This window comes from Symphalangus syndactylus, chromosome 6 (genome assembly GCF_028878055.3).
Source record: "Symphalangus syndactylus isolate Jambi chromosome 6, NHGRI_mSymSyn1-v2.1_pri, whole genome shotgun sequence".
NCBI lineage: Eukaryota > Metazoa > Chordata > Mammalia > Primates > Hylobatidae > Symphalangus > Symphalangus syndactylus.
Genome location: NC_072428.2, coordinates 52,841,730 through 52,858,442, shown reverse-complemented (window position 1 = coordinate 52,858,442; position 16,713 = coordinate 52,841,730). Strand labels below are relative to the sequence as shown.

Genomic DNA, 16,713 nt, shown 5'->3' with positions numbered 1-16,713 from the left:
GTCTTTTACACTCCCAGAGTTCATGGTTTTTTTCCCACTGTATCACTCACATGAGCAGAGACAGCTCCAATCCCCAAACATGCTTCCGGATCTGGGTCTGTACCTCCTGGGCCTTTCTTGCTTTTGACACTTCTGTCTTTGTGATTTCTTCTAGTGTGGTACAGGTCCTGCTTGCTGCCGGGGCTGATCCAAACCTTGGAGATGATTTTAGCAGTGTTTACAAGACTGCCAAGGAACAGGGAATCCATTCTTTGGAAGGTAAGTGTGGGCTGTCCTGCTTCTCTGAGAGCTCTCCTCTTGTGGCTTTCATGCAGCCTTGCTCTGTGGTGTCAGCTCTATCAGCAACTCAGAGTGACAGCCTGCATGTTCTTTACCTCTGTGGACTCATGGGACCCCAAAGGGCTTGGAACAGCTGCCTTTCACAGTCCCCTGGCTCTAACTTTATGTCACTTCAAAAGAAGTCTTGGGGAAAGAAATAGAGGCCTGATTTCATGACCTAATTGGGGGTAGGAGGTACATTTCAACTGGTGTTTTCCTGAAAGTGCTTCAGCCTGGAGAGCCGCAGATGAGTGTACAATGGAGCAGATTTCAGTAAAATAATTAAGGCAACTGCATGGAATGTGGATTTGTTCCTCTCCTGTTTCCTGCAGGCTTACCTTGCCCCATTCCTGCCCCAGAACTAGACAACAGCCTCACTGGATTCCTCAGCCTCAGAAGTCCCTAAATACTACTACTCTGAATACTGCTTTTCCCCCCTCCTAAATGTAAAATGCAATCCTGTCTCTGGGACTGTCCCCTCAACTTACTCTATGATCCAGGATTTAGTGGACACTATTTAGTGGACCTTCTCTGTGCTTTGATGTCTATCCTCATAAAATGAGGTCATCATCAGTGCCTCCTCTGGGATGTCTGGGATGTTGCGTTGGTGGTGGTTTGAACTTCAGAATGAAGAGGCTCTGGGGTGAGTCTTGGGGATTGAATTTCCAAGGTAGGTGTTTGGATTTGCAGTAGGGCTCGATCATGTGTCTGTTGGAGGGTACCTCAGCAAGTCAGTCTCTGTTGTGTCTGGTGAGTACTTCTTCCAAAGTGGGATTGAAAAAACAGCTGGTTGCTTTGGCTGCAGTCAGAAATGAGTATTTTACATTTGAGCTTTTGTTTATCCAGACTGTCCCCACTGCTTTTCCCTTGTCCTGGATCATTCACAGAGGCTGTGATCCCTCTGAGATTGCCAGCAACAGGGTGGCTGAGCAGTAGCTGCTTTAGTGTTAGCAGTGATGCCAGGAGGACAGACAGCCTCTCTGACTGCCTGAGAGCCAGAACATTGACCCTGGGGGAAATTCAGCTAAGGGGAACAATGTGCTCAGCCTTCAGAGCTGTAAGGCTGCCAGACTGACGTGGTATGTGGTAACTCAGAGTAGCAGTGTTGTTGCTGCCCCGGGGAGAAGGTTTCTCAAATCAGTGGCATGAGAGGAGTGTCTAAGAGCATTAAGGCATTGCTGCCCAGATAAAGTGTGAAGTTACCCTCTCCCTTCCCTTCCACCTCTCTAAACCTGGTCCTTCTCTTAAGGCTCCATTGCTAAGGCTAGATCCTCCACAAAGGCTTCCCTGTCCTTGACAATAATTGCAACCTGCCCTCAGCTGCTCTTTTGAATGTTCTCTAGATCTTGGCCTCTTGTATGGTTATTTGAACTCTCATCTACCGATATGTCCTTTCTCTCCTTCTCACGTGCAGGCCACGATCTTTGTGTCCTTGGATTCCCCACTGAGCTGGAGGAATTGTGTTTATGTTTTAAACAGAGAATTTCATGAGTATCACCTTGCCCTCTATTTGCAGCCTGATATGTGGGGACTCAGCTTATGGGCTATCCTCTTCTCATTCAGGCACAGCATTGCAGTGCTCAGCTCTGTCTTCAGTTTAGGTGCTGATATGGTTTGGCTGTGTCCCTCTTCAAATCTCAACTTGAATTGTATCTCCCAAAATTCCCACGTGTTGTGGGAGGGACCTAGGGAGAGGTAATTGAATCATGGGGGCCAGTCTTTCCCATGCTATTCTTGTGATAGTGAATAAGTCTCATGAGATCTGATGGGTTTATTAGGGGTTTCCCCTTTTTGCTTCATCCTTATTTTTCTCTTGCTGCTGCCATGTAAGAAGTGCCTTTTACCTCCTGCCATGATTCTGAGGTCTCCCCAGCCATGTGGGATTGTAAGTCCAATTAAACCTCTTTTTGTTCCCAGTTTCAGGTATGTCTTTATCAGCATCATGAAAACAAACTAATACAGGTGCTCTCACCAAAAAGCAAGGTGGAGCATTTGTTGAGAGGGTAGGGCCAGCTGGACAGGAGGGGATTCTTCTGAGTGCCTTCTCATCTGCTGTCAGGATTCTAGCAGGGCTCCGTAAACATTTTTTTATTTTACAGAATCTCAGAGCTATGAAGCCATCTAGTCCAACTTCTGCTGTCACACTGATCTCCACGATGTACATTCATGTTTTGTAGCTTTGTGTTTTAATGGTAACCTCCAGGGTGATACTCACATTCAACATTGTAGATCAGTAGTCAGCAAACTTTAGAAAGAGCCAGATAGTAAACATTTCAGCTTTGTGGGCCAGTTGATCTCAGCTGTGACTACTTACCTTGACCATTGTGATACAGAAGCAGCCATAAACAATACACAAACAAATCGATGTAGATATGTTTCAATAAAACGTTATTTATAAAAACACACAGCAGGCTGGATTTGGCCCAGAGGCTGTAGTTTGCCAACTCTGCTCTACATAGTTTTTTTTCTGCATTCCTAGTTCAAGGTTACATAATTTCTTTTTCTTAGTTTTTCCTTCCTTCCTTCCTTCCCCTTCCCTTCCACGTCCCTTCCCTTCCCTCCCCTCCCCCCCTCCCCTCCCCTGCCCTCTTCTTTTCTTTTTTTTTTTTCTTTTCTTTTTCCTGGTCAACCTCTGGATTATTTTTAACTCTTATGCCAGACAGCCTACATTCTGGGTAGGTAGGTAGATAGGGAGAGATAGACAACAAAAATATTTGAAAAGGTTATCATGTCCCCTTATGAAATAACAATGAAAATATCAACTATCTCTTATTTCATATGATCTGCAAATTTAGTAGTAGGGTTCCTGTGGATTCACTTGTTTATTCAAAAGTATTTATTGATCACATTCCTGTATACCAGGTAGAGTTTTAAGCACTGATGAGTTAGACAGACAAGATCCCCTGCCATCATGTTCTTACTTGGATTAAAACATTTATAAGGACTTTATTAAATACAGAGTTCTAGAGCACATGGTCAGGATAATTTTGATGCATTATTCAGCATTCTCAGGTGTAATTCTACCAACCTTCATTCTTTTCCATCCTCCATTCCTCTGCTTTGTTCACAAAATTTTAAGAGCTTTTTCCCCAGATTTCTTGCAAAAATTAAAATGTTTCTAGCATTTGTCTTATTTTCCTGTCTAATAACTCTTTCCAAGAAAGGAAATCAGGTTATTCTGGCATGTTGATTTATTGTTCTTAGGGAACTCATACTGGTACCCAGAAATTACCCAAGTGTTTAAGAACTGTTATAAAACGCTGGGCACCGTGGCTCATGCTTGTAGTCCCAGCACTTTGGGAGGCCGAGGCAAGCAGATCACATGAGGCTAGGAGTTCGAGACCAGCCTGGCCAACACGGCAAAACCCCATTTCTACTAAAAATACAAAACTTAGCGGGGCATGGTGGCACATGCCTGTAGTCTTAGCTACTGAGGAGACTGAGGCACGAGAATCACTTGAACCCAGGAGGCAGAGATTGCAGTGAGCTGAGATCACACCACTGCATTACAGCCTAGGTGACAGAGCCAAGACCCTGTCTCAAAACAAAAACAAAAACAACCAACTGTTAAAAAAATAGTAATAATAACATCCTAGAAGTTTGTCAGGAATCATTAATAAACTCACTGTGGCTTGCAAGATATATCTGTCCACTTTTTTTTTTTTTTTATAATAGTTCTAGACTACCTTTGTCTGCCACAGTTTTCTGGTGGCTGGCTTTATTTTCCTGGGTGTATCAGTTTGGATGTGCTCTGCTGTCCAACTTGGTGCACTGAATGTTCTGACTTGGACCTGGATAGTGATAATCCTTTAGAATCATCTCAGGGCTCTTCTCTCTCATCAGCCTAAGCCTTTAGCTTCTTAACCATGTCTTTCCTTTTTCCGTTTAAGGAAACCTCATTTTTTTAGCCATTTAACCAATATATATTGACTGCCAGTTGTATGCAAGGCACCATACCTAGCTCCGACTCATTCTCATGGATGAAATAGAAACAAAAGAATCCTGTAGTTCTCTTATTTTTGTATTGGATTGACTTTTTCATGAAAAATTACCTGACTTGTAGGGATAGGTGAGGAAGATAGAGTAAAACAAGAGGTGTAATTCCCTTTCCCTCGAGTGTGTCTAGGCAAATTCACAGGAAGGGCACAAGCTCAGGAAAGTTGGGCAGTCCTTCGCTATTATATTAGACTATGGAGTCAATGCCAAGTCCATGAAGTTCACTAAATTTCTAATAGATATTTCTGTGGCCCTCGGCCTGCAGTTAGTACGGAAGGAAGGTGTAGTTTGTGGCTTTGGCAAGACCTCTCTAACCTCCAATGATACATTCCTTTTCTTCTGTATCAGTATTGTTGTGAATATCAAGAGATAAAATATGTGATGTGTGGATTGTAAAGTGCTCTACAGTTGTAATTGCTTATTAGTTTCATTTATGTATAATTCAGCATGTTCTTACCCAGTGTCAGGCACTCTGCCAGTTGCTGGGATTATGTAAATGATTATACATAGTCTAGCCCCTCATCAGTGCTCCCAGTCATTTACAGAGACAAGCCTGTAAACAAGGAATCACAACGCAGAGTGATAAATGCAATGGTAGCTGCACAAAGTATGTAGGCAGCACTGCTGTAAGTAGTGCTGAGCTCTACCTGAGAAGTGAGCAGGCTGGTGTCTGGGAAGTGTCACAGGGTAAGTGACCTTGAATTGGGTCTTAAGGATGAGTTGGAGATTGCCAGAAGGGCTAAGAGGGATGGACCTTCCAGGCAGAGGGAACAGTCTATGCAGAGGCGTTGGGTGGGGATTAGGGAGTGACAGCAGGTGGAACCATCTGCTGCAGGATTGAGGAGAATAACAAGAAATAAGGCCGGAGAGTGAAGAAGGCTACACGTAGGAAGGACCTCGTAAGGCAGTTCTAGGGAGCTCATTCTCTATTCTGAAGGCCGTTGAAGGATTTTAAGCAGGGCAATGTCGAATTCACACTTGCATTTTAGATGGACCATTCTGACAGGGTGGAAGAGGAATTGGAGGGGAAGGATTAGCAATGGTGCTTGACTTTTTAGGGATAATGGACTCCTTTGGGAATCTGTAAGAAGCTATGCTCCTGTCCTCCAAAAATACATTTAAAATATCTGGAGATTCCTAAAGGTGATCTTTGGAAATAGAGTAAATAGATATTAGCAGAATATTAGAAGATTGAGTACTCAGTGGATTGTGAGAATTGATGGAAAAGGAGGTATGCATGGTGACACCTCAGTTTCCAATTTGAGTGAATATTTAGATATGTGGGTCTGGAGAGCTCAAAGGAGTAGTTTGGCAGGAGATAGGGATTTCGGAGTATTTTCCATTTCCTTGGGAGTTAAAACAATTGATGTGACCGAAATTGCCCAAAGAAAGGATTTAAAGTGAGGGGGTGGTAGGAGGACAAGTCCTTTACTCAGGATACCAGCATTTAAGGTGTGAGCAGGAAAAAGGATCCAGGCAAGAAAACTAAAAGATATCAAAGATGCTTTGTATCTGTTTTACCTGCTGAGAACAGACACAGGCTAGGGAGGAAAGAAACTTCTTTGCCATCCTTGCTGAGACTTTGTCTTTGGTTATGCCATTCCTAGTGACACTCTTCTCTTGTGTCACGTGAGCATTTGCTCTTTAGCAAGAAGCCTACTTAGCTGGGTTCACTTTTGTCAAAGTTGGTGTTTCTGGGTAGAGGGCAGTCTTACTGGTTCAGGTAACCCAAGGATGCTTGGTATGGAAATCTTGTTGGCCTGATTGTTCTTTCCTTTCCCTCCAGCCCTCAGAGTGGCATCTTCAGAGGCACACTGGTGTCCTAGAGAAAGATTGGGCTTCAGTACCAGATATCTGAATGATTCATCTAAGCTCTATTACTAGATGTGTGATCTTGAGTAAATGACTTAAAGTCTCTGAATTTCATTTTTCTCATCTGTAACACAGTAACAATACCCATCTTATAGGGTTGTTAGGATGATTAGAGATAATCATATATATTTAAAGCACAGTGACATTTAATGAAGAATTTCTCTATGGAGGTGGGTTTTGGCAAAGTGTAAAGCAGGAAGCCTGCCTAGGAGGTATTGAGCAACTCACCACTCACGGGGTACTAACAGCTGAGATGTCTCTATAAGATGTCTCTCTAAGACATGATGGGCTGAGATGTCTGCCCATCATGGATTCTGTAAAGGGGATTCTTGCCATGGGTCATTGGATTATCTGGCCCCCAATGCCCCTGTCAGCCGTGTGATTTCGAATGTTCTAGAAGCTCTAGGCTCACTATCAGAGCAAGTAATGGTGGTTTTTTTTTTTTTTTTTTTTTTTTTTGAGACAGAGTTTCATTCTTATTACCCAGGCTGGAGTGCAATGGCATGATCTCGGCTCACTGTAACCTCTGCCTTCTGGGTTCAGGCGATTCTCCTGCCTCAGCCTCCCAAGTAGCTGGGATTACTGGCACCACCACCACGCCCGGCTAATTGTTATTTTTATTTTACTAATACTTTTAGTAGAGATAGAGTTTCACCATGTTGGCCAGGCTGGTCTCTAACTCCAGACCTCAGGTGATCCACCCGCCTTGGCCTCCCCAAGTGCTGGCATTACAAGCATAAGCCACCGCACCCAATGTGATATTCTTGAAAGAAGTAGGATTTGAGTTGGGCTTTGGAGGATGAAGAGGACGGGGAAAAATAAAAAAGCAGAGGGCACAGTTTAGAATGTCTGTGAGATGGAATAAATGCAGAGAGAAGTATGAGGATCATAGCTGTTCCTCTGCCAACCTATTCCCTGATCTCGACCACATTCCATTCAGTGCCTTGAGCCCTACCCATGCCCACTCCAGGAGTGTTCCACTTGTGGCTGGCTAATGGGTGGGGGCCCTAATCCTCAGATGGAGGAGGTAATAAATTAGTGGTAACAGTAAACAAGTCGCCCAGCCTGGGATGCCGCTGGCTTCTTATAAGTAACTGTTATAAACATTGGGTGTCTGGGGCTGTCAGAACTGCAAGCAAGCATTTTGAGTGCCTCTCATATGTACAATTAAAACAATAAAACATGGCAGAAACGCAGCCAGAGCAGGCTATAAATCAGCTTCTCTTCTCAGCTCCAAGTGGCAGCTGAATAAAGATGAGTGGGGCAGAAACTGGGTTGGCATAGGGCCCTTCTGGGGGTAGAGGGCTTGGACCAACCCCATCAGCCTGAGTGCCCCCTTCCCACAGCTCCAGGGCCTGCAGGACTTGGCCTGCTCCAGCTGACCTCCCCATCTGTGTGTCTTCAGATGGGGGACAGGACGGTGCAAGCTGGCACATCACAAACCAGTGGACAAGTGCCCTGGAGTTCAGGAGATGGCTAGGACTCCCCACTGGCGGTAATGGAACTGCTTTGTATAATATTTCTCCCCCTCCCCAGGACATGCCAAGGATAGTCTCATCTGACTATCTCTTTTACTCAGTATAAGTGAACTACCCAGCACCCACTGTGTGCCCAGCCTAACCCAAGCATAGCAGAGAGAATGCATGCTCTTGGAGAGCAAAAACTCAGATGAGAATAATAAGGCTCCCAAGGAAATAAGAATCCCCTAGAGAGCTTGTTAAAACACAGGTTCCTGGACCCTACCCTCAGAGATTCTGATTGAGTATGTCTGGGGTGGGACCTGAGGTTTTGCATTTCTGATAATAGGCCCCTACCCTTTGAGAAGCATGATCTAGACTACAGGTATTAGTTGTGGTGTTGTGCTTGAACTGCTTAAAAAACTCATCTGGGCCTTCACCTCCCTACCAGAAATCTTATTTTGCCACTTTAAGCTTCTCTCCTAGAGAGGCTATGTGTTTAAGCCATGGTATTATATGTGTGCAGAACACTTAATAGCTCTGACACCTGGAGCAGTTTTCTATACCTGCCAGAGGCACTGTCTCCTTATTTGTAAAATAAAGGTTATTGGGAGGCAGTATAGTACATTTACCCCTAACCTAAACCCTAGAACATAGAAGAAATTCTGTGAATGTAAACCTGTGTTTCTACATCCTCCGTCTCATTATATTCTTAACAGAATGTTAGTCTTTGACACAGCCTTCCAAATGCTTTTCTCTGGTAGCAAACTGTTACCCTCAAAGAGCCAAATATTATTTAGAGTCTAAGGAATGGCTTAGCCATTACCTAACTGTGTGACCTTGGCAATTCTTTTTCGTTCTCTGAGCTTGATTTTTGCATCCGTAGAGAATAATATTTCCTACATCACAGGCTTATTTTAAGGCCCAAATTGGAGTACTTATGAAAGCGCTTGAGAAAATACAAGATATTGTGCAAATGTAAGGTGCTTGCAAGAACAATAATTAGTAATAATAAAGATGTAAGACATTGCCAAGACAATATTTGACAAAGGGTCCAGTCAGAGGTACAGATAACAAGGACTATCAGAGCTCAGAGAAGAGAATCTCTGGCTGAAGAAGTCAAGGAAATAAAATGACATTTGAGCCTCAAAGTATAGGCAGGTTTTGGACAGCTGTATGGAGGGTTGACAGGTGTGTGCAACTGAATGTGAGTAGAGAAGGGGTGTGCTATATTCAAAACATACAGAGTGGTCGAGTGTGGTGGCTCATGCCTATAATCCCAAGACTTTGGGAGGCTGAAGCAGGAGGACAGCTTGAGCTCAGGAGTTCAAGACCAGCCTGGGCAACATTGTGAGACCCCATCTCTACACAACTTGATTTTATTTTATTTTATTTTATTATTTTATTTTATTTTATTTTATTTTATTTTAGAGACAGAGTCTTCCTGTGTTGCCCAGGCTGGAGTACAGTGAGTGGCATGATCTCAGCTCTCTGCAACCTCCGCCTCCTGGGTTCAAGCAATTCCTATGCCTCAGCCTACTGAGTAGTTGGGATTACAGGCACGTGCCACCATGCCTGGCAAATTTTTTGATTTTAGTAGAGACAGGGTTTCACCGTGTTGCCCAGGCTGGTCTCGAACTCCTGAGCTCAGGCGATCTGCCCACCTTGGCCTCCCGAAGTGCCAGGATTAGTAATGAGCCACCACGCACTGCCCAATATGTATATTTTTTAATTAGCCAGGTGTAGTGGGTTGTGCCTGTGGTCCCAGCTACTCAGGAGGCTGAGACGGGAGGATTGCCTGAGCCCAGGAGGTCAAGGCTGCAGTAAGCCATGAACACGCCACTGCACTCCAGCCTGGGTGACAGAGCAAGACCCTGTCTCAAAAAACAAAGAAACCACTCAGATATGAGAAACAGAAAAATTATGTTTCACGCTGATAGGTGAACATGTTAGGGTGAAGCAGGCACACAGCAGAAGATTAATCTTAGAGAGTAATGAGCAATAAAGATGCAACATTAGTAGAGTAGGACCAGATCAAGACTCTTGGACTTTATCCTTTAGACAGAGAAGAGCCTTGAAGGTCCTAAAGGGGAGGGCACTGCAGGAACTGATTCCTTCCAGGGTAGAGAAGCAGAGGGAGGTGATAATGAGATAACGATGATGATGATAGCTGCAAGGGTAGCAGATAATATTGATTGATACTTACTTTGTATTCACAGTAACCCTATGATGCAGGTACTAAAGGAAACTAAGGCAGAGTGAGGATGTCAAATGCCAGCAGAACTGCCTCCTGCTCTTGTATAAGACCCAGCAACCATATCAGCCTGCATGTGCCCCCAGCTTAGTCAGCTCAGATCTCTGGCTTGTCCAGAGGCTTGGGAATCTGCCAGGCCAAAAGCTGTGTGGGCAATTTATTATTTTTAATAATGTCACAGCCCCTTCCTCATCCTTTTCCAGGCTCACTCAGAGACTTGTCACACTCCATGGCCAATGTTTCTACATGTCATTTCTCCATACTGCTGGTTCTGGCCACCATAGAGTTACCAGGATACATTTTGGCCAACTGCATGATTAAATGAATCAGCCAGTTAGGTTAATTATTTCCATCCTTTTAGCCCTCCAAACTCTGTGTGTGTGTGTGTGTGTGTGTGTGTGTGTGTGTGTGTCTGTCTGTCTGTCTGTCTGTGTCCTAGGAGAGAGAGATAGACTAGTTGACATGTTTTACTAAACAGAATAAATTTGATGCATTTATAAAAATAAGAAAAAATAGGATTGGGTGGCAAAGAACTAGTCTTATGATTTTTAACTGATTTACATATTTTGTGTATAAATATTTTTTCATCAAAAGTTCCAAATCAGGGACGGGTCCCACACACCACACAAAATATATTAGAGACATTTATATGGATAGCAGGAAGGGAGACAGAGGGCTGAAATTTTCCAGGCACCTAGTGATTGATAGGGGCTGAGGCTCCCCCTGACGCTTTATTGAGTTTCCGATGATTATCTCTCGCTGAGACATTTTTTACAGATGACGGTCGAGCTGTCACAATGGACCATGGGGGAAAAAAACCCAACAATAATAACACTTTAATCTTTTTACTGCACTGCTCCCTAGTATCTCAGATTCATCTTCCCTGACGCACGCAGTTCATTATTCTGCCCCTCCCTGGATGGGAAATAAAGGAAAATAAATATATATGTAGACACACTTACCCACATACATACACACACAGAGACTATATAAAAGAGACCACCTCAGAACCAGAGAGGGGCAGAATTTATTGTTCTTTTTGCAAGTGTTGAGGTTTATTAGTAGAGATGCTGGGTTGGCTTGGAATTGGCTATTAATTACAGCATTTTGTATTTGTTTTTTATTGCGAGTTTTTAACATCTTGAAGAAAAGGCAGAGGAGAGGCAAGCAGGTGTAGAGATGGGGAACACAGAGGGACCAAGTTTGACCAACCAAGTAGCATAGCTGCTGAGAGGCAAAGAGCTGCCACCTTCTTCTTGTTGCCATCCCTGCCCCAGAGGATCCCTGGAGCTCAAAGAATACTGCTTTGGATAGGATGGGGGTGGGGGAGGAGGGGGAAGAGGGTGACCTCAGGGTACTTATAGGACAAATCTAAGGGACTCTAGATACTTGTGAGCATGTCACTGCTCTGAGAGTTAGGAGAGGTGGGAAGTAGAGGAGGTTAAAACAGAGTTGTGATGGGTCTGTAGATAACCAAGTAACAGATTCTTAAGAGTTTGCCCCACCTTACGAATTTGGTGATGTGAAGGTGAGATGTGGGCTCTGGAAAGCACCCCCTGGGTCTGCACTAAAAAGAAGGCTCCTGAGCCAGAGAGGATGCCGCACTGACTGTCATGGCCACAGGCAGGGACAATAGCCTGTCTTCTTCAAGTTCCTTGCCATCCTTCCTGGTCTCGCCCTTCCCTTTCATGGAGGTGAGAGTAAATGTGCTTGGGGTCCCTGTGGGAAGGCTGCCCTTGAGGTGTCTCCAGTGGAATAAGTGTTGACCCAGTCTTAAATTCATCAACTCTATTCTGAGCCCCCATGCTACACTAGGATGGGGTGATAATGAGGTGAGGTCCTATTCCTAAGGAGAAAACTTCCAGTCCATGGGCAGAAAGCATGATGTCTGTGAGAACCATTTTCAAGTAGGGGATGGTCCTCCAGCCATCGGCCAGCCTAGGTGACCATGAGTGCTTTCTCTATATAAAGGATAAAGACATGTTGAAGACACAGTGTCTGTCCATCAAGAACCTGTTTCCTGCCTGAGGAGACAAGCTTAACATCCATTCACTAAAGAAGTGTTTATTAAGCAACCTGCCATACTTAAGAGAATATACATGAAACAATCTTAGAACACACAAGACTATGTAAAAGGAAATGTTTACTGATTTGATATAAACAGAAGGCATAGAGGAAAGGTAGATCAGTGAAAATCAAGATGCTTGAATTGTGAAGTATGGGTAAAATGTGTGTAAATAAGAGAAAGCATAATAAAGCCATGTAATCACTTATAGAAAAAGAGTTATAAGCCTTGGAGTTGAACTTTCCAGCTCAGTCAGTGACTGCCAGTGTGACTTTATAAGATACATAACTTCTCTAAGTGTCAGTTTCTTCATTTAATGAATAGGAATAATAATATAACAGCCTAGTAGGGTTCTCATGAGAATAGTCGTAAAGTTCCTGGCACAGTACCTAGGCACATAGTGAGTGTTCAATACAATAATGGAACCATTATTTTCTTACTGTTCTGTTGTATATTTAGTTGTCTGAGTATTGGAGGAAGACTCTTAGTCTTGAGATGTTAGCCTTCAGGACTCACCTGTGACTCTCCACTAGTATGAAATGGGCTGCCTGGAATGAGCCTGACATATTCTACAGTGTTAGTATTAGAGGTGATTCTAGCCAGTATTGGAATGACATCAGGAAGAGGAAAGGTACAATAATAAATGTATTACCATTTATTGAGTCCTTACTACATGCCAGGCAATATGCTCATCTTCTTACATATATTTTTTAACCTAACAGCTTTATTAAGATTTAGTTTACATACTATACAATTCACCATTTGTTTTTATGGAGTGTGAATTATATATCAATAAAAAAAGAAAGAAAATGAATGATACAAGAGCTTAAAATAGAAAAGCTTCTCTTCCTCTCCTCTCACACCTCACTAGAATTCCTACCTTATTTTTTTTTTAATTTTGTATCAAATTATTTTTATTTCAACTTTTCTTTTAGATTCAGGGGCTACATGTGCAGGTTTGTTACCTGGGTATATTGCATAATGCTAGGGTGTGGTGTATAGTTGATCCTATCACCCAGGTACTATGCATAGTATCCAATAGTTTTTCAACCCTTGCCCCCCTTCATCCCTCCCTGCTCTAAGAGTTCCTGGTGTCTATTGTTGCCATCCAACAGGGTACTCATGTCCATGAGTACCCATTGTTTAGCTTCCACTTATAAGTGAGAACATGTAGGCTGGGCACAGTGGCTCACGCCTGTAATCCCAGCACTTTGGGAGAACATGCAGGCTGGACACAGTGGCTCATGCCTGTAATCCCAGCACTTTGATAGGCCAAAGCAGGCAGATCACTTGAGGTCAGGAGTTCAAGACCAGCCTGGCCAACATGGCGAAACCCCAACTCTACTAAAAATACAAAAATTACCCGGGTGTGGTGGTGCGCCCCTGTAGTACCAGCTACGCCCCTGTAGTCCCAGCTACTCGGGAGGCTGAGGCACGAAAATCACTTGAATCCAGGAGGCAGAGGTTGCAGTGAGCCTAGAGTGTGTCATTGCACTCCAGCCTGGGCAACAGAGAGAGACTCCATCTCAAAAAATAATAATAATAATAAGTGAGAACATGCAGTATTTGGTTTTCTGTTCTTGTGTTAATTTGCTTAGGATGATGGCTTCCAGCTGCATCCATGTTGCTGCAAAGGACATGATTTCATTCTTTTTTATGGCTGTGTAGTATTCCATGTAGTATCCCATGGTGTAGTACCATGTTTTCCTTATTCCGTCCACCACTGATGGGCACCTAGATTGATTCTGTGTCTTTGCTATCGTGAATAGTGCTGTGATGAACATATGAGTGCATGTTTCTTTTTGGTAGAACAATTTGTTTTCTTTTGGATATGTACCCAGTAATGAGATTTCTGGGTTGAATGGTAGTTCTAAGTTCTCTGAGAAATCTCCAAACCGCTTTCCACAGTGGCTGAACTAATTTACATTCCCTCCAACAGTGTATAAGCATTCTCTTTTCTCTACAGCCTCACCAATAAGAGCCATTCTGACTGGTGCGAGATGGTATCTCATTGTGGGTTTGATTTGCATTTCTCTGATGATTAATGATGTTGAACATTTTTTCATATGTTTGTTGGTTGCTTGCATGTCTTCTTTTGAGAAATGTCTTTGTCTTTTGCCCATTTTTTAAATGGGATTTGTTTTTTGCTTGTTGAGTTGTTTAAGTTCTTTATAGATTCTTGGCCGGGTGCGGTGGTTCACACCTATAATTCCAGCACTTTGGGAGGCTGAGGCAGGTGGATCACCCGTGGTCAGAAGTTCAAAACCAGCCTGGCCAACATGGTGAAACCCTGATTTAGAAAACAGGGTTTTCTAAAAATACAAAAATTAGCCGGGTGTGGTGGTGCACACCTGTAATCCCAGCTATGTGGGAGGCTGACGCAGAAGAATCGCTTGAGCCTGGGAGGCGGAAGTTGCAGTGAGCCAAGGTCACACCATTGTACTCCAGCCCGGGTAACAAAATGAGACTCCATCTCAAAACAAAACAAAACAAAAGACCCACATAAGTTCCTTATAGATTCTGGATATTAGACCATTGTCAAATGCATAGTTTGCAAAAATATTTTCTCCCATTCTATAAATTGGTTGTTTACTCTGTTGATAGTTTGTTTTGCTGTGCAGAAGCTCTTTCATTTAATTAGGCCCCATTTGACAATTTTTGTTTTTGTCATAGTTGCTTTTGAGGACATAGTAATAAATTCTTTGCCAAGGCTGATGTCCCAAAGGGTATTTCCTAGGTTTTCTTCTAGGATTTTTATAGTTTTAGGTTTTACACTGAAATCTTTAATCCATCTTGAGTTGATTTTTGTATATGGTGAGAGGTAGAGGTCCAGCTTCATTCTTCTGCATGTGGATAGCCAGTTATCCCAGCACCATTTATTGAATAGGGAGTCCTTTCCCCATTGCTTATATTTGTTGACCTTGTTGAAGATCAGTTGGGTATAGGTGTGTGGCTTTATTTCTGGGTTCCCTGTTCTGTTCCATTGGTCTGTGTGTCTGTTTTTGTACAGTGCCATGCTGTTTTGGTCACTATAGACTTGTAGTATAGTTTGGAGTCAGGTAGTCTGATACCATTGGCTTATTTCTTTTTGCTTAGGATTGCTTTGGCTGTTTGGACTCTTTTTGGTTCTATATGCACTTCACCATTTAGAATATATAACTCAATGGTTTATATAGTATATTCACAAGAGTTGTGCAAACTATCATGACAATCAATTTTAGGACATTTTTATCAATCCATAAAGAGACCTTGTATTCATTATCAGTCACTGTTCATTTCTCCTCAACTATTCCCAGCTCCTGGCAACCACTAATTTACTTTCTGTCTCCATAGATTTGCCTAATCTGGACATTAAATATAAATTGAATCTTATTTTATTTTTTGAGACAGGGTCTTGCTCTGTCCTCCAGGCTGGAGTGCAATGGTGTGATCACGGCTCACTATAGCATTGACTTCCTGGGCTTATGGGATCCTCCACCTCAGCCTCCTGAGTTATTAGGACCACAGTCATGTGCCACCACAGCCCCCAGTTAATTTTGTATTTTTAGTAGAGATGGGGTTTCACTATGTTAGCCAGGCTGGTCTTGAACTTCCAACCTCAGATAATCCTCCTGCTTCAGCCTCACAGAGTGCTGGGATTACAGGTATGAGCCACCACGCCCAGCCTCATTGTGGTTTTCATTTGCACTTTCCTGATGGCCAGTGATATTGAGCATCTGTTCATGTTCTCTTTGGCCATTTATATGTCTTATTTGGAGAAATGTCTATTCCAGTCCTTTGTCCATTTTTTAAATTAGGTTTGCCATTGACTCTTTGAGATAGGTGATATTATCTGTTTGGAGATGAAGAAGCTGAATCTCACAGATGTAAATAAAGTCACACAGTCAGTTTCGCTTTCCAGACTTGCTGACTCCAGCCCCCATGGTCTTTCTAATACACGTTGCTGCCTGCTGAGGATTCATACTGGGGTCACCAGGGTCCTCTATGTGGCAGGAAGGGAGGAGGAAAGGAAAAAGGTGGGAAGGAAAATCTGTTTGAAGGCTGGGTGCAGTGAGTGGTTCATGCCTGTAATCTTAGCACTTTGGGGGGCTGTGGCAGGAGGATCACTTGAGCCCAGGAGTTTGAGACCAGCCTAGGCAACATAGGGAGACTCCATCTCTCTATATATTGTTTTTTAATAAAAAAATTTTTTTTGGCCGGACCCAGTGACTCACACCTGTAATCCCAGCACTTTGGGAGGCTGAGGCAGGTGGATCATCTGAGGTTGGGAGTTCGAGACCAGCCTGGCTAACATAGTGAAACCCCATCTCTACTAAAAATACAAAATTAGCTGGGCATGGTGGCGTGTGCCTGTAATCCCAGCTACTCGGGAGGCTGAGGCAGGAGAATCACTTGAAACTGGGAGGCGGAGGTTGCAGTGAGCTGAGATCATGCCATTGCACTCTAGCCTGGGCGTCAAGAGTGAGACTCCATCTCAAAAAAATAAATAAATAAAAAGTAATTGGAATACACTTCATGCTGAAGCTCTCTACAATTTTTTTAGTTTGAATGGTGGTGGAAAAGATGAAAATGATGAGATGAAGCAACTCATCCAAGTTGGAAAGTCGGAGACCTTTCTGGTGGGTTGTAGACAACTCCCTCATATACACACACATTGTAGATGCCATTCCTGAGCAGTGGCAAGAAGGGGCAAGTGCTCTGCTTCTAACTGGTGCTGTGATGCCTCAGCAGGGTCTTAATTTGTATAGAGT

The 16,713-nt window shown here is 43.3% G+C and overlaps 1 protein-coding gene and 1 long non-coding RNA gene across 10 annotated transcripts in view; one reads left to right on the top strand and one right to left on the bottom strand.

Annotated features, from left to right (window-relative positions):
- CLPB (ClpB family mitochondrial disaggregase) overlaps nt 1-16,713 on the top strand; it is a 143,882-nt gene that overhangs the window by 55,785 nt on the left and 71,384 nt on the right. For 5 of the 9 annotated variants that reach the window (XM_055282771.2, XM_055282770.2, XM_055282768.2 and 2 more), the window contains 2 exons: nt 155-258; nt 7,592-7,681. In XM_055282771.2, the coding sequence (XP_055138746.1) occupies nt 155-258; nt 7,592-7,681 (194 nt within the window). The remainder of the gene's footprint in view (nt 1-154; nt 259-7,591; nt 7,682-16,713) is intronic. The other 4 variants (XM_055282774.2, XM_063641349.1, XM_055282772.2 and 1 more) reach the window with 1 other exon arrangement.
- LOC134736896 (uncharacterized) overlaps nt 5,848-16,713 on the bottom strand; it is a 31,047-nt gene continuing 20,181 nt past the window's right edge. Inside the window, exon 3 of the long non-coding RNA XR_010121359.1 lies at nt 5,848-6,136. This is a non-coding gene — a long non-coding RNA (uncharacterized lncRNA). The remainder of the gene's footprint in view (nt 6,137-16,713) is intronic.